The 21,466-nt window shown below is 38.2% G+C and overlaps 1 protein-coding gene across 2 annotated transcripts in view; it reads left to right on the top strand.

Moving 5' to 3' along the window:
* SYNPR (synaptoporin) overlaps window positions 1-19,852 on the top strand; it is a 109,748-nt gene extending 89,896 nt beyond the window's left edge. For both annotated transcript variants that reach the window (XM_072420819.1, XM_072420820.1), the window contains 3 exons: window positions 1,836-2,034; window positions 10,761-10,952; window positions 16,102-19,852. In XM_072420819.1, the coding sequence (XP_072276920.1) occupies window positions 1,836-2,034; window positions 10,761-10,952; window positions 16,102-16,407 (697 nt within the window). In that variant the 3' untranslated portion in view covers window positions 16,408-19,852. The remainder of the gene's footprint in view (window positions 1-1,835; window positions 2,035-10,760; window positions 10,953-16,101) is intronic.
* Window positions 19,853-21,466: the final 1,614 nt, after the last annotated feature.

The raw sequence follows: 21,466 nt of genomic DNA, 5'->3' as shown, positions 1-21,466 counted from the left end.
TAGACATTCAATAACTTCTGGTGCAAGCTGTGCTTTGATATGCAAAAAGAAACAACGGCAGAATTGGTCTTGGTCATTAAGGGGGTTACAAGAGACTGCAGAAAGAGCTCACCCCCCTAAGATCATCCACAACATCAGCTGTGTTTATCAAAAGATTTCTTCTGCAAGTCATGCAAACCGCTCCCCTTCACTCATTGAGCCTCCGTCCTACACAGGAGAAAGCAGGGAAGCCCTGTTAATATCTAGGAGTCATCTGTATGTCGGATGTCCTTAACTTGGGGATGAGCTGTACATCTAATTCATGGTACTAATTTAAACTGGTTTACTAGAGGTACATCCAATTCACTTTTATTTTGGGATTTCTATACAAATAGTAGGGTTCTTTTATTCTCCTTTTTCTATTTGCCCTGCCTTTGCTCAGTTACAGAGGTGCAGCCTCAATTAGCCTCCTCTGTTATCGACACTTCCAGAAATGTTGGATGCCTATGTCCCTACATGACTCTGCGGTGAAGTTTGGATAAAAGATGATCTCACCACTCTCATCAATTAACCCACTTGAGTCAGCCCACAGCTGTCATGAACAAATCCCATAGAGGTACTTCATCATGCGGGCTGGGGCTTATGGGGAAATGACACAAAGAATTACCTCCACATCACTATGTTGACTACCTAAGGTCAAAGGAAAACTGCACCCAGGGCCAGCACCAGCAATTCAATATCCAGCTATGCGAGGCAAAGAGATAATATTCTTTCCTTTTTTGGGGTTTAGTATTTGAGAAGTTCAAGTTGAATTTGAAAGTCAAAGAGATTAGATTCAAATATATGGACAAAGCAGGGATAGTTGTGAGTTTACAGGAACAGTTAGACAGGGCTGTTTTGCTTTATGGTTGTGCTTTGCACCTTGTTGGCTTTTGTTCAAAATCTAACTTGAATGTAGTAATTTGTATTCTTATTTCTGTTATTTAATATAAGCAATCTCTCTAGCAGGACTACCACACAGTTCCCTGGAGCCCTTAAAAGACAAAGCGCCTTGGCCTGGGCACAACATACACTCCATCTAAAACTTTCCCAGCCAAGCCATGGGACACCCTGTCACAATATATATTTTAAATGCATGAAAGAGGAAAAGCAGAATGGAATATTTCTGCTACATATTTCAATAAAGCTATTGGGATGCAGTGTACCCCCCCCAATCACTTTTAGCACACCACCCAGCCCTTTTCTTTTTTTAACCACCTGGCTCTTTATGGATGGTTACTGAATGGTTGGTCACAATACAGGGGCCACCACCCACCTACAACTTCTTCCAACTGAGCTTAAAAAAACTGAGAAATTTTCGGGGATGTCATGTGGTTCAAGTGGCATTACCAGTTTACAGATAAGGTTAGGGGTTGTGTACCACCTGCTAATTTCAGCAGACCTTGTACTTGCTTACTAAAGCATCTTTTTTCTACCTGACGTTGGGCCCTGATGATGGAAAACTTTGATAACCCACAAAGCATGTTGGCTTTTAATTGAGCTTATCCTTTCATAAAATCATCTTTTGGACTTTAAAAGTGTGTGGCACTTTCCTCACCAAACTCCAGTTCACCTGAAACTTGTTCAGTCCTACAGATGCCCACAAAAAAATAAAACCCATTCCTTATACCATGTATTTGAAACAAGATCCAGATTAACACCTCCTACTTTTTTGCTATACAACCTAACAGTTGGGTAAGTACACTGATATTGAGTAGGTGGGTGTTAATTTAAGGTCCACTTTAGAAAAATAGGCCTGGGTTCTTTATTGATCAGTTTATTTTCTTTGCATCTCATATTTTGTGTGTTTATTTTAGGTTGTATCAGGTGAATTTTGATGCACCCACATGCGAGGGGAAAAGAAGAGAAAATCTCTCGCTGACAGGAGACTTTTCATCTTCTGCTGAGTTCTTTGTCACAATCGCTGTGTTCGCCTTCCTCTACTCTCTGGCCGCCACAGTAGTCTACATCTTCTTCCAGAACAAGTATCGGGAAAACAACAGGGGGCCCCTAATTGTAAGTCTTGCAGTCACTTTGCTGGTTATTAACACAGTATATTGTGCGTGCAAATGCCACTTTATTGTTCCAGAAATAGTAACGCAATGCCATGGTACTTTGGATATAGCAATTTAAAAAAACTCTACTTATGCTTAAAAAATTTTTGTACATGAATGTTTTCAAAAATGATATTTTCGATTTATTACTACATTCATTACTACAATATACAACTGACAAAATGTTTTTCCACTGAAACCATGGCTAAACTAAGTGTATACTGTGCTTAGTTTATGCATAATGATTACAGAATTCTTATTTCCTACTTTTAATATTTGTTCTTCTTTCTTGTGGTAAAATTTTAATCAACCCCTGCACCTTTAGTCCTTAGGTCTACCACCCTTCATCTTAGTAAATAACTTAGCAATATGTCTACAGCGATTCTTGTCATGCAGTGTTGTTTTTTTTTTAATACAATACTCATCACTCAGCTGTGGGAGGTGGTTTTTCAGTCTTTTTCAGTAACTGCTACAGCAAAATCTGAATTTCCTTTTGAAATGAGAACATCACTAGGGCACACCCTACCAATAAAATGCATGATATTTGTGCCTTTTTATTTCCTTTTAAATTGCAACTATTCTTTCTTGACTATTCATATTGATTTCTCACCAAATGAGTACAAGTATGCAGTAAAAAGATTATGTGAAGTGAGAGGATCCACCATTAAACTGGAAACTACTGTATCTTGTTGGAAATCCTATACTAGAACCATCCTACTATAAAGCTATTACTATGCAGTTGACCACCCCATTTTGGCTAAAACAGACTTCATTTTTTAGGAAGGCTTCTATAGGGTTTTGGGGTGTTATGGAGCTGGCTTTATGCACATGGAACAGAGTAGAACTTTTTTAACTAGATTTATGGAAGGTTGGAAGCCCACAGTTGTCTAAAAACATATTTGCATGCTGTAAAATATACAGTAACTCCCTGAAATAACTTTTAGGTCTTTAGGAAACCCCTGCTATAAATACTACATCCACAGCTCACAGTGGATTGGCTTAGTGGTCATTAATAACAATGTCTCCTACATTGCTGGCCAGTGGGAAGGCTGGCAGCATTATGAATAGCCAAAATGATCATGAGGGTCAGTGGTAATTGCCCTAGGAGTAACAAACTGCCCATTGCTCAAGGAACCCCCAACCCTTCTGGAGGGTTCACTTGGGTACTATGGAACCTTGGTTTAGAAATTCTAATATGTAGGGTGCCCACATACTTTTTACCTAGGAGAAAAATTTAAAATTCTCATAGAAGACTAACTTTGAGTTTAGGATCTCCACATCCAAAAATTTAACTGAACAAATACAAGTGGGATGGCTTCACCCAGGACTAAACCCATAATTAAAGAACTAGCAGTCATAAGCTACAGACAAATAGTTAAGACCTGCTTTAGGTTGGCTCATTGAAAATGATGACCACCCAAGGCCAATCTCACCCTCTTGTGAGCAATGGGCAGACATGGTTTAGTACTATGCACAGAAGAAAAGCTTTTAAAGGCTACCAACAATCCCAATGGTGTATAGTTTGAAGGTACACATGTAGCTGTTTACGGTTTACAAGGCTGTTCAGAGCTGTCTGAGGCTAAAGTAAGGTTTCTATCGTTTGTACGGTCTTACTATAGCAATTGTATGGGGATTAGTGACAAAGCCATGCAAATAATCCTACAATTTCTTCTTTTTTTATTGAGGTGACTATGTAGGAGCCACCAGCATGGAGAGGAAATGTCATTATGTTTCAAGCTTGCCTGTGCGATGATCGCTTAATATTTGATGTTTTATCAAGTTCAGTGCACAGAGCACTTCTCAGAACAGTCAGTGACAAGGATTATAGACAAGATTAAAAGGTTGGGACATGAGGAGCCTTTAGGCAACACAGAAAGAAAGTTTCCAAGGAAACTGGCAGCTGAAGAAGCATTTTGGAAAAATGTCCTCATCAGAAGTAACCTTTTCAAACACACTTCTTTCTGCGCTTTTTAATCGTAGAACAATTGGTAGAAAGATATATTAAAAGCCTGATAAATTACAGGACATAGTGGAGGAAGTTAAAGTGGAAGTAGTCAAATTTCCCCTGTTGCCAAAGATTTGCCACATCATTATATGTTCTAGGAACATATTTCATTAAAAAAAAAGTACTGGAATGAATTAAATTGAGCTACATTTTTTCTTTGGAAGGCAAAGCTCACCAGCAAGGTGACAGATTTAGAAGTGAGATGAATGTTTCTTTGATTGCAAACAAAGTAGACATTCAAATTGCAAACAAAGTAGACTGACAGTGAAAGATAAATTGACAGTACTCACATGTACTCTCCCAGATACAGTATAGGACCTAACCAAGCAATATGGTTGCTCCAAGCACTACTCTTGATCATTTTGGGTTGAGATAAGAATGATTAGAACCCCTATCGCAGCCTTTCTAAAACTTTTACACCTGTGGAATCCAATAATTAATTTTAAGGTCTATGGGGTCCCTTGCTAAAATCAATTTTTTTTGTCATGAAAAGGGTTAAAACCCCTAAAATTCTTACCCCTGGGGGAGCTTTGAAATTATTTTCAGGTCTCAAAGAAACCATGCTAAAACCAATGTATTGGAGATGAAAAGGGTTAGGAACCCTATTGCAGCCTTTACCCCAAGGTACCATTAAATTAATTTTCAGGTCTCAGGAAACCCTTGCTAAAATCAATGTCTTGGATGTCAGTAAGCAAAATCCTCCTTAATTGGTCAAAAAATTCCCCTTTACAGTGGTGGCTAGAATACCACCTTTAAAGGATTACTAAAAACGTCATTTAGTTAACTCTACCAAGTTGTGCTGGACCAAAGACCTATGCCTGCTTCATTACATGGGAGTTCAGTTAGCCACAGTTTTAGGAACCTCTTGCAACCTCTGGAGGGACCCTAGGGCTTCACAGATTCATGGTTAAGAATGGTTGCCCAATTGAGTTATTATTGCTCTCTGGGCAGTACAAATAGAAAAGAACACTAAAATAACTTTCAAAGAATGCTGTTAAACATGTTGTTCATATGAAACATTTTCAGTATTCACCTTTTTCTTTTTGCTCAAGGTCAATTTAGACTAAGCAAGATCTAATACGTTGTCTGCAATACCGTTTTATATCTCATGGTCCCACCTTAGCCTAGGGGAAAACTTTTGTGTTTTGAAAGTATTATTGCCAAGTTTACTTTGTTTTTTCTTGTTGGCTCACTGTTTTTTTTCTGTTCAGAATTGTGTCATTTCCAAATTCAATCTCATGTAATATTTAGTAAATGGAGTTCCCTATCCATGTTGAATGACTGGGAAAAAGTAAACCATAACTGGTATCAATCCCTCTAAACGGAATGACAGCAATCAACAATCTGTGTAGCATTATTGTAGAGGAAGCACAGCCTATATATAGGAAGAGAAGTGCGAAAAAAAACCAAAACATTAAGGTGCTATAGCCTCATATTAAAATGGAACTAAAGTCAGACTTTTGCCTGATCGCCTTCCAGGTGTCAGATTTTGCTAAACTATGCACATTCCTGAATGTGTCGGGAAAGAAAGAACTTTCTGATACAGTTACATCATCCTAGCATGGCCAATCAAGATGGCCAAAGACCATAAAGAGCAAGAAGAAAAGAGGGAATTCTGTGATGGAATGGGGACAGGTGAGTAGTGCGGATTTAGTTCCACTTTGAAGTCCAACTGCAGATTACTGGAAGTCTGTAACCTGTAATTGGGCTTTAAAGTTAAGCTAAACACTCGCTACTGACCTATCCCCATTCCATCGCAGCGTGCCACTATCTTCCTTCATCTCTTCTTTTCTCTCTACCTTGTTTTTGTTTTATACTTGCATTTTACAGATATCTTTGGGCAAGTTACATGACACACAGGGCACCTGCAAAGTATTAAAACACTTCAAAGTGGCATTGAGCTGATAAAGTGTGCTGCAATGATGGGATGGTGAATGAATTTCTGGATGTCTGGATTTTATTGCATAATGGTGTTTTTCTCTAATTTCCGGTCCAACATAAAGCTGACCAAAATTAGTTCAATGGGGTAATGAAATTTTTAAGAGGAATTTTTTTTTTTCGATTTGTGTGTGAACTTTACTTTTGTTTAGGTCCAAAGTTTCTGCTTCCATTGCAGTTGAAATGGCTTTCTGGTGTGTGACATCCATGCATGTACTCCTCTTACGGCGTAAACTGTAATTATCTCTCCTTATTATCTAGTAACATCCAAGCAAAATGTCCTTATTCAAACAAAATTGGTGCTAAGGATATATTAAATGTTCAAAGTAAAGCTATATTTTAGCATTTTTAAACAAAGCCTTTAATTATCAGTGAGAATTCCTGAAATATGTGTGTGGTTTGTATTTGGCCTTGTTCTCTATTGTCTGATACGCACAGACACAGATGCTAACTGCAATCATAATTCTTGTGCTGCAGATGTTATAGGGTTTTATTAATGAGCTATCATGTGTCATTGCAGCATACTGCTTTGTAGTCACAATGTATCATTCCTAGTCCTGTGTGATTCCCTGTCAAGGAGGACAATTGCAAAGAGTGAGGGTATATTGAAATCACCTGCCCCAGTCTTTTGGCGATGTCCCCTAAGTGCCTATGTAAATATTGCTTACCTACAGACAGTCTTTGCATAGGGTATGATACAACCTCCTCCACCCCCATGTGACAAGTCTAAAAAGCTACTAATGCTGAATAATGATTTGATGGAAACACATGGGTGAGTTTCTTGCACCTCATATTCCCAGGATTAATCGTTATGGACTGTTACAGTGAGGAGCATGGTAAGGAAAAGAGGCTCAGCCTGAGACTTCCACTTCCATTTACCTTCTTGACACAGGTTTGCTTTAAAGAGACCATATCAGGTGTTCTAACCCAGGTGGTACTGAAATAGAAGACATTGTATACTCCAGTGACCTGCTTTCTAAACTTGACCTAACGCTTAAGCTTTTCAAAGTCTCATCATTGATAGTTAGGCCTTAAGACGTTCTCCCTAGTCATCAGTAAATCTTCAGTTTATTAGTATTTTCTTTATTATCTTATTATCATATATTTGATTTTCACTTGTAGTTTTCTTACCTGAAATAATCTCTTTATTACCCTCCTTAGGAATACACTTTACCTCTTTAACTGCTACCCACATGAATACCTATTTCTTCCATCGCATCATAATTGTTTCACCTTATCATTATTATACCTACAAACACCCTCCATTTTTATCTGAAGAGTTGGACCCTAACATTTGCTTTACTACTCTACCATATTTTGTTGTACAGTACCTTATCTTAATGTTCTCAACATATCCCCTGAAGAAGCCTTTGGGAAAACGAGTCGGGTCAAGAGACGTTATATCTTCTTCTCTGTAGGGATTCCTTTGCATAGAATAATGGTCTCACATCCCATGATTTCTTAATGGGACTGACCTACCTAAAAATGTATGTTAACTTGTTACCTGTGAATGTTACGCATCACAAATGCATGTGATCATTGACATTGAATTTATTTTGGAATACCAAAATACCCCAGCCTCTCTCTCTCTCTTGCCTATCATGTGTTTATAAAACAGTTAATTGCAGTGTTTAACTGACCTGTAGGAAGGATTAGTAATCTATTTTTCTTTCTTTATCATTGACGATTCCCTCAGTGTCCCCCACCCTACGCTGGTTCCTTCCTTGGACACATTATGTTACTGCAGGAACAGTAATGTAGTTGATGGAGAAGGGAACCGGCTTGATTTTGGGGGTACAGGCAACTGACACTCCTATAAGTATTAAAAGTTCAAGAAGCTTTTCAAGTTTGCAGCTCTGAAGGTAGCTTCTGGCTACAACATATACGACATCTATATCTATATATCTAATATCTACAACCTTGCAATTTCATGAAAAAGCAAATATCAAACAAAGTAAGGGAATACCTATCGATCCTGCCCCTAGGGCTCTTGTTCAGACCTTTTCTGTTACACAATGAGAATTATTTCCAAGTTGTATTCCCATAGTTGGCACTACAAGCAGCCATGCTGATATATATTGCGCAAGGACTGTTACCACTATAAAGTCACCGCTCCAAAACAAGGAGTGCCTGAGAAAGGCTGGAGGAGAGCCACAGCTCTAAGATTCAAAAAAGGATATTAAGATGAAAACAGTATATACTAATTGTCTATAAGACATGGTACATTTGCCAACTAATAGTCTTCCAGTTAAGGTTTATGTCTACCCCGTTGAAAGTAGTTCCAGCCAACAATCATTCTACGTCTTCAAAGTCAGCTGACATTTTGCTCCATTATCTCATAGTTAGAAAACATCTACATTAAAAGATGGAATAGTAAAAAAGGGCAATGCAGAATAAAAGTACATACACTTTACCTAAAGGCTGTTGTTTTGCACCAGAACCCATGCTGCAAAAAGGTTACGCTGAAATAATCAGTACACTATGTTTAAATATTAAGCGTTATTACATCTCTTATCTTATCTCAGTCCCAGCAGAGTCGCTGAGCAGAATTCATTAATTCATTAATGGTAGCCTCATGCTGTACTCCAAAGAGTCTGATTTCATTCTGATGTCAGAGGATTGTAATAAGCCCAGCATCGTAATTAAAGTCATCAGTTGGTGGTGTGAACAACAGCGAATGCTTGCTCACGTGAATAAATATTTAATTTGTTTTATCAAGTTAGGGACTGATGGAGAAGCAGAGGAGTGAAACATCTATGCTAATGATGGGGGAAGAAGAATACAAGAACTAAAGTGATACCTTTATTGGATAATTGAACAGGCTTATGTTGCTCACTTTTAAGTGATAGAGGAGGCATCAGGCATATTTCCTGTTCCCACCAGTATATTTAGTTTGATTTAAAATGAGATAATAATAAAAAATTATGTCTGCAAACAGAGCAGAATACCCATAGACGTTCAATCATCCTTCAATGCAAATGTTATTGCCCAGAACAGACCACAAGCTCCCTTTGTATACCCTAAAGCATTAATCTAAAAAATGTAATATCACGGCAGTAGAAAGAGACATTATCAGTAAACACATTTTTTTTTTTTTTTGTAGAACAGACTCTAAAACCATATAGCATAATAAAGTTGACAGATAAAGAAACAAAAGTTTCCACAGAAAGACTCCCAACTTTGCTCACATTTCAGTGCAATGAGAGTGCATGGAGAAATATTACTTGGCTACCATAAAAAACGGAGAACTGGTATTTAGTATTATTGTAATGTTATGGTTTGTGCACCATTAATAATGTATTCATTCTATGCAAAGATTTCAAAAGTGTCTGAGCTAGCAAACTTTATGCCATTCAGGTAGGGGTTACATCCAGCACTGCTTTAAAGTAATTATGCCTAAATCCTAATAAATGTAACAAGAAAAGTTACAGTTATAAACTGATTTTTCTTTCTACTATTTGGCACTTTTGAGAAACGACGTGCCATACCTGTACTTCTATAGTGACATATGTGATCCTAAAAATAGCCATGTCTTCGGCTTTTCACCGCTGCCCAACTGTGCCAAGAAGGTAAAAAGGAACCCCCTCCCCCAGCAGAGATAATGATTTCTATATGAACATCAGACACAGCAAGAAGACAGCGCAAGACATCTATCACTGAAGCTTGCACAGTGCTGGAGGCTTCATACAACATCATTACGCCAAGTGGCTTTGCATGTGTTCATCTGGCACATTGACTGACTTGTCGTCACTGGTAGAAACTGCTGAAAATTCAAACCATAGGGGTTTCTGATCTACATAGAACTAATTAGGTATATTGATTCTCCAGAAGACAAATATATCTCTGGGAAATACTTATTTAAACCAAAACCTTATCAGTTGGGTTTATTTATTTTAATGATACCCATAGATATTTTATTATTATTATTATTATTATTAATATTATTATTAAACAGGATTTATATAGTGCAACATATTACGCAGTGCGTAATAAGGAGGAGAGGACCCTGCCCCGAAGAAGTCTTGGAGCTGTGTGTGCGATGAGGTTATGAGTGAGGAAGTCAGGTTGATAGTAGGTTATTGGAGGAGTGGAGAGAGCGGCAGGGGGAGTATTTTTTTACCAGGTCAGAAATATAAGTGGGTCAAGAACTGTGTAGGGATTTGAAACCAAAGCACAGGAGCTTGAATTTGATTCTAAGGTGAAATGGAAGCCAGTGTAGAAATCTGCAAAGAGATGCAGTGGAAGAGGAGCGGGAAGCAGGATGGATGAGTCTGACTGCAGCATTCATAATAGATTGTAGAGGAGAGAGTCGGGTTAGTGGAATACCAGAGAAGAGGATGGTACAGTAGTCCAGACGAGAGATGATAAGAGCGTGTACAAGGAGTTTGGTGGTCTCTGGGGATAGGTAGGGGCAGATTTTGGAGATATTGCATAGATAAAAGTGACAGGACCTCTGCCCTCTCATTTACCCCCTGAATATGGGGGGGGGGGTAAATGGGAGGGCAGAGTTAAAGGTGATACCAAGACAACAACAAAGTTTTGGTGACTTCAGGTCTACATTTGTGACTCATTATAGGATGTGTTGAACCTTTGCATTGTTGCAAAGTTCTTCCTCCCTGCTGATTGTAACATGGGATATGTTACGCAAATTTTTTTTTATTTTATGTCTTTATATAGTTGATTGGGGGGGTCATAATCCTATTTTTACATATTTAAATAACTGTAATATACTTTTGTCATTCCAGGATTTTATTGTAACTGTGGTCTTCTCCTTCATGTGGCTGGTGAGCTCGTCGGCCTGGGCTAAAGGACTTTCTGATGTCAAAGTGGCCACAGATCCTGATGAAGTTCTGTTACTGATATCAGCATGTAAACAGCCAACAAACAAGTGCACATCAGTACGAAGTCCTGTCATGTCGAGCCTGAATACTTCAGTGGTAAGTTCATTTCAGATGGGTGGCGTGGGAAGGTTGCAAGCGTTGTATTACCATTCTTTCATGACATGACTTGCAGATTAGCTTTTATGACTTGAAAAGTCAAGCTGACCAAAAATTAAACAAAGACAATGTATTTTGCAAAGGTTAGACTTTTCAGTGTTAGGAGAACCAGAGCTAAGAAGGAACACCGATTGGCATGTTTATTTTCTTCCTAGCAGTGAATATAATAAATTGTGATGTGCTGAAGGAAAAGGTGACCAGATATATCATTTTACAGGTTATTTTCTTGTTCCCAGAAGATTGGAAATCCATGCTTTCGGCGTCTCCTTGTCCCAGTGACAACCAATATTCTAATTTTTTCGTCCTGTGACATGTGAGGTGAAACATTTAACTTTTCCCAAGTCATCAAAAAAAAGTAGAAAGGCTTTGGTTAGAATTAGACTTTACTTATTGCAAATCTAAGATAAAGTGGATCATTGGTTTTAAGTGTGGACATCTTGGAATTGTGTTTGTCAAGTATCTAGTTGATTTGAAAGCTTCTGCTGCATGATTGGAATGTGGTACATATATTTGAGTGTTGGGGATTGGGTAAATTTGGTGTTAAGTGCTAGGAGTTACATTTCTAATGAAAATAGACTAGGTCCATGTAGGAAAATGCAATAGGTTTACTGTAATTGGGGACCCAGCAGCTGCTCCAAATTACCTTTTCTCCTTTGTCCCATCCAACCACTTGTAACCAAAGAAATAAATGGTACTTTCCTGTATGAGGAGCAAGTGACTCACTTCCCATTCTTGCACATGACTATATGATGATATTCCACATGATTGGATTCACAGACACACATAATGTGGGAGGAAAAGCTTTTCTTAAGCTTTAAGTAATGATTTTGCTCACAGTAATCAACTAGAACAACCGTTCTCAATTTTTTTACCATGGAGGAACCAATCCCAACCCCTGTCAATATTTATGCCATACCCAGTTCATGGCATGGTGACATGGTGGTCAGTGCAGTAAATTCCACCCTTATGGAACCCTTTAATGGAACCCTGAGTGAGAAGCACTAAAATGGAAGGTAAACCTTGTATCTACTATTATTTGTTCTTGTTAGGTAGATTCATGAAGGGACCAACATTGGGAATATATTGGGATTTCTCTTTAAATCTTACCATTGGGCTAACTAAAAAATACCTTTAAGACTTTTAAAATGACCATTAATATTCTTATGTTGGGTTTCATACACTGCAGTATTCCCTTAGAGTTCAATATTCGCTATGGCCGCCAACACAAAACAAACAACATTTTCTGTAAAAATACTATTGTTACAAAAGGCAGGGAAACAAAAAGCTTAATAATCAGCATTCATTAGTTTATCTATACATAAATAAATAATTGTTGGGACTCTTGATGTATCCCTTGTCCCTGATGCAAAATAGGTGAACAGACAGTTTATTTAACAAAGACAAAGATGCAAAGGAAAGAGAGATGAAAGCTGATTGATGCAATGGTTTACCATATTTTGTACTTCAATGTTGCTCTTTACACTGCTTTATTAGGTAAGCCTGGCATTTATTACTGTATGAATAACAAAAGGTAATCCTGGTACATTTTAATTGGCACTATGGAAAAGAAGCAGCAGTGCTGACTGTTCCTACCGCACAATACACACAGCCTATCACATTATATTGATCTGTCTGTGTTTAATATACATTAGCAGCGATCTTCTATATGATAGTCACGCACAGATGATGAATATTGCAATTGACATGAGATCAATATTACAGTGATAGGAAGTGGACTCCTTTCCTCCTTCGTAGCTCTGGCCAGCTCTTGCTGTATCTTCTCCTGTTTTCTTACGCTGACCACAAACCATGCAATGTTCTTCACTAAAACTAGTACTGGATGTGATTTAGAAATGTGTTTCCCATATCACAAAATATCATGATAGTTTATTTCCAATTCCTGTTTATCTATATTGTAAAAAATGTTTTGCGCATGCCCACTGCTGTCATGTTCCAAGAGATTGCATAGGGTTCAAGAAACTTTCATAGTCTTCTGACCTGTTTTAAGAGACTGTCAAAAACCACTAACATGTTACAATAGACTGGCACAGATTGCCTACACATCTGTCCTCCTCTTCCGGGGCAAAGGACTGTTAGGCCAGAGTCATTTAATTTGTTGGACCCTCTGTGTTACCAGTCCACTAGGCTGGAGAGAGCCAAGCTTTGGCCTTACCAATGCACCCCAAAGGAGTATTGGAGTTTGGAAGGTGGAGCCCAGATTGAAACACTCCGAACCTTCTGAACTGGTAACAGCTGACTATTGCTGAGCTCAAGCATGGTAAACAAGGGGTCAAGACAGGCAGGAACCAGTGGTAATCAAAAGAGAACTGGGATCCACTACTAGGCAGAAAAAATGCAGAACTAGTACATAAAGCCAAGCCATTGTCAAGGATAATTAAGATAGATATGGACGGGAATTCGGGACATACATGGGAGCCCAGAGAGCAGATATTGGAATCTCATTGTTTAGGCAACTTCCTGTTGCCAGTAACATCCTATTATAGGGAAGATTATGTGACTGTGCAGATGACGTGACAGGAAAGTACTGGTACCTACCACCAGAGGGAGTGTTACAGCCAATGTACCTTAGATGATGTTTCCACCTTCACCAGTAGATGGAGTGTGTCTTTGGAAGGTAGGAGTCCTTTGAGGCATGGAATCACATGACACAGTGCAGGAAGAAGAGAACCTGGAGATTCCTGCACATGTATGCACCACTTTTCCTGTTTTTTTAAAATTAGCAGCCCTGAAGTGTCTTCTCCTTTCCTTCCTCCTCCATTAACCCCAAAAAGAAATAAAACCTGGTTTACAAAATTACAAAAACATCCTTATGTACGTTTGGATGGTTCTAGGTTGGGACTAGACAACTAGACAAAAGAGAAATACAAATCAGTGTGTCGGTAAAATACACCCTTTTTCATCTGTGTATTAAGATTTTTCCTTGGAGCTTAGTTTTATTATAATAATGATTACATTATTTCTTCATAAACATTGTAGCACAAAAAAATATGTAACGCTGATCGTCAGATCACAAGAACCTCGACAGTTTCGGAGATGGTGAATTGGTTTAGGCACCATAAATCAAACAGTGTCAAGGTTAACTAATTATAATCCCCCCCTCCAGAACACTACAGTCTAGAAATTTAATCTAAAAAGCATTTAAGATTACATTTTCCTGTGACACTCAATAATTTGAATATAAATGCCAGGCGTGTGACAGATGTACCAGAGAGATGAATAATAGATGAAGGAGTCACTCACATCTTCATTCATCACCAAATTCAATTTGAACTTGAAAGGTGACACCATACACCGTCTCCGCAGGACAGCACAAAGGCGATAAATGCTTTATTTTATTGGGGTGTTCTCTGGCGGAGATAAAACATTCACTCACCGTAGGAACGGTGATCCTAGCACCAACCAGGTTTTCTCGGTATAAGTTTATATTATTATTTATTGAAGGGTCATTGGGGAACATCTGCTCTGAGCATAAAAAAACCTTTAGAAATTTACCTCCGTTGACAAACACTTAGGTTCCAGCTGTTCTAGCTGCCATCGGAAAATGACAGATATTATTTGTTTGGTCACTATGGGTAGCATTTTATTTAATAAACCCTGCAGTTTTTATAAAGCTGGATATCAATTAGGAAAGCCACCTCTCAGAAAACAAAAATTGAAAGACAAAAAATGTAGTGAGCGGCCCAGAAACACTTTTAAAAATCCCTATATAGTTTACAATCCAACACATTTCAGTGCAAAAACAGTCCCTCTTCCTCAAGGCTTGTAATTGTTTCACAAAATCTAAATTGACTCTTATAATTTAATATCTGATTACAATGAATAGCAGAACCACCAGCAATGATTTTAGGATTAAAGCAGAACTGAAGTTCCACTTTTAAAATGTTGGACCGGCGGGGCATTTTCCGGAAATATGGAGGCAATGTCTCCTTTGCAGTAAGCATTCTTATCTGCCTGATTGCTCTATGGAACTGTCAAAAACACTGAATTGTGAATGCGTTAGTTGCTTCCCCTGCACTTGCCAGGACTATATCAAGTCCTACGTACCGGCGGGTTGCATCATCCCGGCCTCGCCAATCAAGTCGGCCAAAGATTGCAAGGAGGAGAAGAGGAAAGAAGACGGAACAGGGACACGGTGAGTATAGCAGGGTTTAGTTCCACTTTCAGTGCAAGTGGACAAAATAAAGGTTAAATAAGGCTAATTGTTCAGATACACATGTTTGCATTCAAAAATGTTGTTCTTGATAATATATTAAGAAAAGGTGAAAAAAATTTAAGTTTGTGTAGTTCTTATAATTCTTAGTCTGATACTGTTGATCCAGAAAAAAAGGCAACATAACAACAACATTGCTGCTGACAGTTTATCCTCCCAGAGGGAAAAATGTTCCTTAACTCTGTCAACGGCAGTCAGAATAATTCCCAGGATCAATCAGTGAACTGATGCATTCTTCTAATTATAGATGAAAATGCTGCTAGTTTTAAGAGAAAGGATTTCAGTTCAATTTAAAGTAGTCCTGTCACTAATCTAGGCTGTTCAGGCTAAGCGCATGATAAAACAACTATTCTGATTTATTAAAGATCTGCAGGACTGGAAAAGATAGACTATCATGGGTGAAGCTGGCTGATCTAGCAGACCTGGAATTAATTTCTTAAAAATGATTTGTTATTAGTTGGCTAATGTTTTCCATCTTGGAACAAATCCATTCCAGGATTGGTAGATCACCCAGGTTTTCCTATGATAGTCTACCTTCTCCAGTCTTGAAGAGCTTTAATAAATAAAGCCCAAATCTATAAGCACAATTAATGGTTGGATTGTTCCAACTGGAGTCAAAATAAACTCAGATCAAGCTATTTTGACCTCGATGGATTAGCTTAGCCCTAATATACCTTTCATTGACATATAGTACGATTTGAGATCTTTAACTTTGCATTGAAAAAAAAGCTGGCATTGTTGTCACATAGGATGAAGTGCTTGGCCCTGATAATGTTGGTTTTAAATTTCCAGCTAAAGTCATCCTTGTATGTGCATGTGTTTTGCATTGCCTTATACATTTTTATTTTTTACTTCCAGGTGTTTGGCTTCCTAAATTTTATTCTCTGGGCTGGGAACATTTGGTTTGTCTTTAAGGAGACAGGCTGGCACGCTTCTGGAAATAGATATCCCCAAGACCCAGTTGAGAAACAGTCCGGTAGCCAATCTTTAAACCAGGGTGGATACAATCAAGACCCCTATGGACCTACACCACCATACAATCAACCACAAGGAGGCTTCGGCCAACAACCAAGCTTTGGACAGCCTGGTGGACTTGGACAACAAAACTTTAACCAATCACGGTATAACCAAACCGGGCCAACATCATTTGCCAACCAGATTTAACGTTTTCCTCCACCCTGACCACAGACACCTTGACAAGGTCTAATTCTAGGAGGAATGATACAGTGTTTTTCAAATTCGGTGCGGTTTCTTAAGCCTGGCACAGTACAGATGGTGGATCATGGTATTCTAGTACATATAGGAAAAGGAAGATAAGTAATGTAGAAAATACCAGTTCTTTGTGTTTTACCTAGACACCCTAATATGTGACGAAAAACGCAAATTTTATTGTGCAATTAATAGTACCGTTTCCCTTGACTCCTGCATGTTGCATTAATCTCAGCAGTTGGGTGTTTGATGTTTATCCTCTTTTGCCTGCATATTTTCTTTTTTTCGCATGATCCTGTACGGTATGGTTGGACACTGTTACTAATGCTTCATACTATAAATTTTTCAGTTACATAAAACAAATGCTGTACTGTAACCATATATGCTGTATCATTGTGGAGAGTTGGACTATTCGTTGTACTTTTTGGTATTTCAATATGCGAAACTCACAATGTTTTTCACCCGGATTAAACGGGGACCTGTGTATATGAAACTACTTACCATGGGACATTTGGGAGTCTTTCCAGACTTAGACTCAAGTCTATTGCATTCAAATGTGCATGTGTACCCAATAGCAGCCATGTCAATACGGTACTTTTTCTGGTAGGTTAGGGAGTTGTGAAGTATTTGTACTTTTACTGATCTTTCAGGAGCAGACATCAGCATTGCCCAATGTATATTTAATGAGTTGTGATTTCCACTGTATGTGTGATCTGAGGACCAAGTTACTGTGGTATATGTTTACAGTCTATAGTATACTGTAGCTACTCTCCAGGGAATATAAATAAATATATATATATATATAAATATAGGTGTAAACTAAGAGCACAAAAATTATTTAAATTTAGGCACAATAAATGTGCACCACCTACTCAGAGGAGATAGAAGACAAGCCAATGTTCATGGTGGAGTGTGCGGCTTATTAATGAGGTCATGGAATCAGGGATTAAATAGGGCTTAGAATTAGTGATTTTGGGATATTTAGCTATGGACAGACCCAGAACTTTCACCAGAACCTGGTGGGAGGGGGAGGGAACGATTGGTGCAAACTGTGCTCAAGCAATGTTAGGAATTCATGATGTAGGTTAGGCGAGTGGTGGGTTCAGAGTGGTGTTTACTGTCTGACAACAGCTTCATATTAGACCATAAGAGAGTGCGGGACATTAAAAAATGTGCTTGGGCAATAGGTAAATAGGGGCCCCAAAATGTTTTCATGCATGGGGTTTTTTGAAAACTGACATGAATACTCCATGTTATGTTTCAGCAACCTATCAGTAAGTTTCATGTTGCATTAATCAGAAGGACACACTGCCAAGTAATAATATTATTAGTTTTCGGTTTATCGACTTATGAACAACCCACAAGGTGCCCCATGCTGAAGGTTTATAAACTGACACTTTGCATGGCTACTGGCTTTCAGTCCCAGCTATCATTGGCAGCTTGTGTTTTGTGAAAAAGTGAGCCTGTATTTAAAAAACAGTATTTCTAATAAAACAGTTTACCAAAAAAAGTGTAAAAATATCTGCTTACAAAATATATAAAAAAATATTAATGTAAAATAGCCATGAAGTTTTTTGGAAGTTCACCCATGCATTTAGCCATCCCTGACCACTGGTCATAAAATAGTAAAATCCAGTATATACTAAAAGGATGATGGTTGTAGGAGAAATTCTGCATCTAAAAATCAAAGAAATAGCTTGTGTCACCTTCCCTATAATGGAAATGTTTACCAAGACCTGTATCTACCATAAATGTTTATCTGTAAGTGGAAGGTGCTGGATCCAAGCACTGATTCTTTTCAAGAAAAAATGTGTAAAATATCCCTGGCAATGCAGTTCCAAATACACCAAATCTTCCCAAGGAGCATCCTAAAACAAAACATTTTTTCTTTTTATATTATGTATACCAATTTGTTTCAATGGCCTTTAAATGTCCTTTTCAAAAGGGCTCATATGACAATAAGTGCTAAACATCTGCTGTTTAGTATGATTTATAATTTTTTGTCTTAGCACTAATTAAGGGGGCATTTAAAGACACCTAAAACGTGTTGACATACATTATATAATGTATCATTTTGTCCATATATTATTGGTTAAATAAACTGTACTTATATATGAAAGTTTTAATTTGCATTTCTCTCCATCAGGTCTTAAGATTAATACAGCTCCTCAGGGGAGGGGACTTTTCTCTGTTGTAGTCAGGTAACACTTACCAGTCTCGTCCCTCCCCCTGACTGTAACAAGTGAAAGACAGTCAGTAGACTGATTAGCCTAACTCTTTCACTCAGTTCATTCCTCTAACATTCCCCATGAAGACTGCAGCACAAAGGACTAGCCCTCCTGCTGCCCTCTGCCAATCTGATTTTATTTTTACAGGGAAGTGCAAGATACAGAATCCAGGTACTTACCCTGCTTGCATTCAAGAAACTACTTTCTGTAATGTTTTAAAACTCAGCGGTGCTCAAACAATATCCAGCGAACTCAACAAATCATAGACGTAGCTCCAGCCTGGGCACACCAGGCAGTACAGTTCTTACATGTCATTATTTGACCGCCATGCTGTCCAGAAGAAGGGCCCACCACCATGAGCAGGACTTCCCCAGAAGCTTGCAGAATTTAGGGTATGTTTGAACTGTGTTTTTACAAAATAAGAGTGCAAGATGTTTCAAGTAGGGTTAAGGGCTTAGAAACCAATAGAAATAATAGTTTTGGGCTTTAAGTAATTATTTTTTCCATATGAATTCTTAATATTCTTAATATTTAATAGTGGCGTTTGCCAACAAGTAGCTTGAGCAAGAAGATGTCCCTCCAATGGGAGCTATGTTCTTGCAGCTGTCCCTAATACATTAATAGGCCGCATTCTCATAGCTTCCAAACTGACTGCCTCCACTGGTTTAACTTTATCTTATGAAATGTGCTCTTATTAAATATTAGCTGTATTTTTTACCGTACACAGGTACAGTTTTAGTGTCTGGATCACAAGATAATAAAACTATTATGTCCACAGACCATGTGGGGTATTTCTACAGAACTAAAAAGGTTGTTGTGTATTTTTGTGAATATGGTTTTTAATCTGGCCTTTCTTTGACCAGCTGCCAGTAATTCAGTGGTCCCTCTTTCTGGTTTTTGATCTTTTTAAAAAAATACAAAAATACAAGTGAGGGATTTATAAATAAGTAGTAATGACTCTATATCTTAAGACTAATCAAGGGCATCATAGATGATGTGGTCTAGTCCATTCATTTGTTGTACATTTTGCTGTACTTTTTGGCTGACTACAAACACAAATGGTGTAGTTACTATTAAATACATATTATGTAAACAATGTATTGATCTAAGTGGACAATCTATATTGTAATTGCATTTTGACCCAAATAAAGTTGTTGCATAAAATGTACAAATCTGGTGTGTTTATTAATAAAGATCTGAAACGTGGAAGCTGATCTCAAGAAAAGAAAATGGATTCAATTTACCAGTACTAAATGTTGTCTTCCTAATCCTCTTCCCATTGCCGATTTACTGTATCTGTGTGTGGGGGATGGCAGGCTTTTCTTCCTTATGCTGTACTCCAATGACTAGTAATCTGATGACTGGTGAACAAAATCAAAAGCAGCAAGAGGGATGTAGAAAACACAAATTTGCAAAATAATAAATCAGAATAAGGGAGATCCTTGCACTGCAGGTTCTTGGGTGCAGCTTTCTCTCCAGCAAGGAGTGAGCAACACAGTAGAAAAACCACCAAAACTCACTCCGAATCTCAAATTGAGAATCTCCAAATAAGGATGCAGACACATAATTGCCTTTGTACAGGGAGAGAGCATCAATATATTCACAAATAATTTATAAGAAGCCAAAAGTAAATATGTAGTCTTTGGCAACATTACAATTTCTAAATGTTCCCTCTAACATAGTAAATCTTTAACATTTGAGTTCAAGTCTAAATGGAACTCTACTTTTACAGCTTGAAAAATATAAAAGCGGAAGTAAAGTCATGTGAGCTTTTGCCATAACCAGCAAATATGCACAGCATATCAATGTGACACTCAATTCCTTTTTTTTTTGATCCCCTGCAGCAATGACTGGTTAAAGATCCCGTCACTGCTACTTCCCCTGAACCCTCCATCTTCACTTTTTCCTTATGCCTGTGCCTCTTTGGGGAGATTTCCTATTACCTTCTGTTCCAAAATCTCAACTGGAAGTAATCACACAAATCAAGTGATCACACAAATCAAGTGACCCCCAGTTACATACAATAGCAGACACCCCCAGTTTATTAGTGTTCATTCTTTGCACTGTGATTGGCTGCTGCAGCCCACGTGGATATTATTAAAATTCTGATCCTGAACCTAATACCTATGGGAGAATCAGCCATCCAGGAGAATATTTGTTTAATAATACCAACTTTATTCTAAAATTGAAATCTATGTCAACGTTTTACAGGGATTTCTTACTAGAGTCATGAAGGTACTGAGATACTTACCTTTCCTGGAGAAAATACTGTTGTGGGATCATTTTTGGGCTGGTCACTACATGATCATTGACCCAATGTTTTCCATGGGCCAACATGAACCTAACAGAACTTCTAACCTTTAACTAACAAAGTGTTGATCAAGATGGTGCCCATCTGTTCTTCTAAAATCTCCACATCCCCTTCATAATCCAAGTATGAGGAGAGATGCCATGCCCAATCCCCATATTATACAAACATCACAAGCTGTCTATTGGAGAGGGCACTTCTACAAGAGAGGCATCATAATGTGTAACAATGCTGTGTTCTTAGGATCACCTCTCTCTTCCATTCCGGTCCTCTTCTGTTCTGGTCTACTTTTCTAAAATGCTGCCATTACACCCCATTGCCCATCTCGTAAAAAAAGTAAATATAAATATGGATGTAGGATGTAGCTAAGTTTACAGCCCATGGTGCAGCATCTCCGAAAGACCATACATGCAGCTACCCCAACCAAAAAAGATAATGGACCCTGTCCGGGGAATGATACTGTTAACATTACCCATTA

This window comes from Pyxicephalus adspersus, chromosome 8 (assembly GCF_032062135.1).
Source record: "Pyxicephalus adspersus chromosome 8, UCB_Pads_2.0, whole genome shotgun sequence".
Lineage (NCBI taxonomy): Eukaryota > Metazoa > Chordata > Amphibia > Anura > Pyxicephalidae > Pyxicephalus > Pyxicephalus adspersus.
The sequence above is the reverse complement of the archived record's forward strand: the minus strand, read 5'-3'. Positions and strand labels throughout refer to the sequence as shown.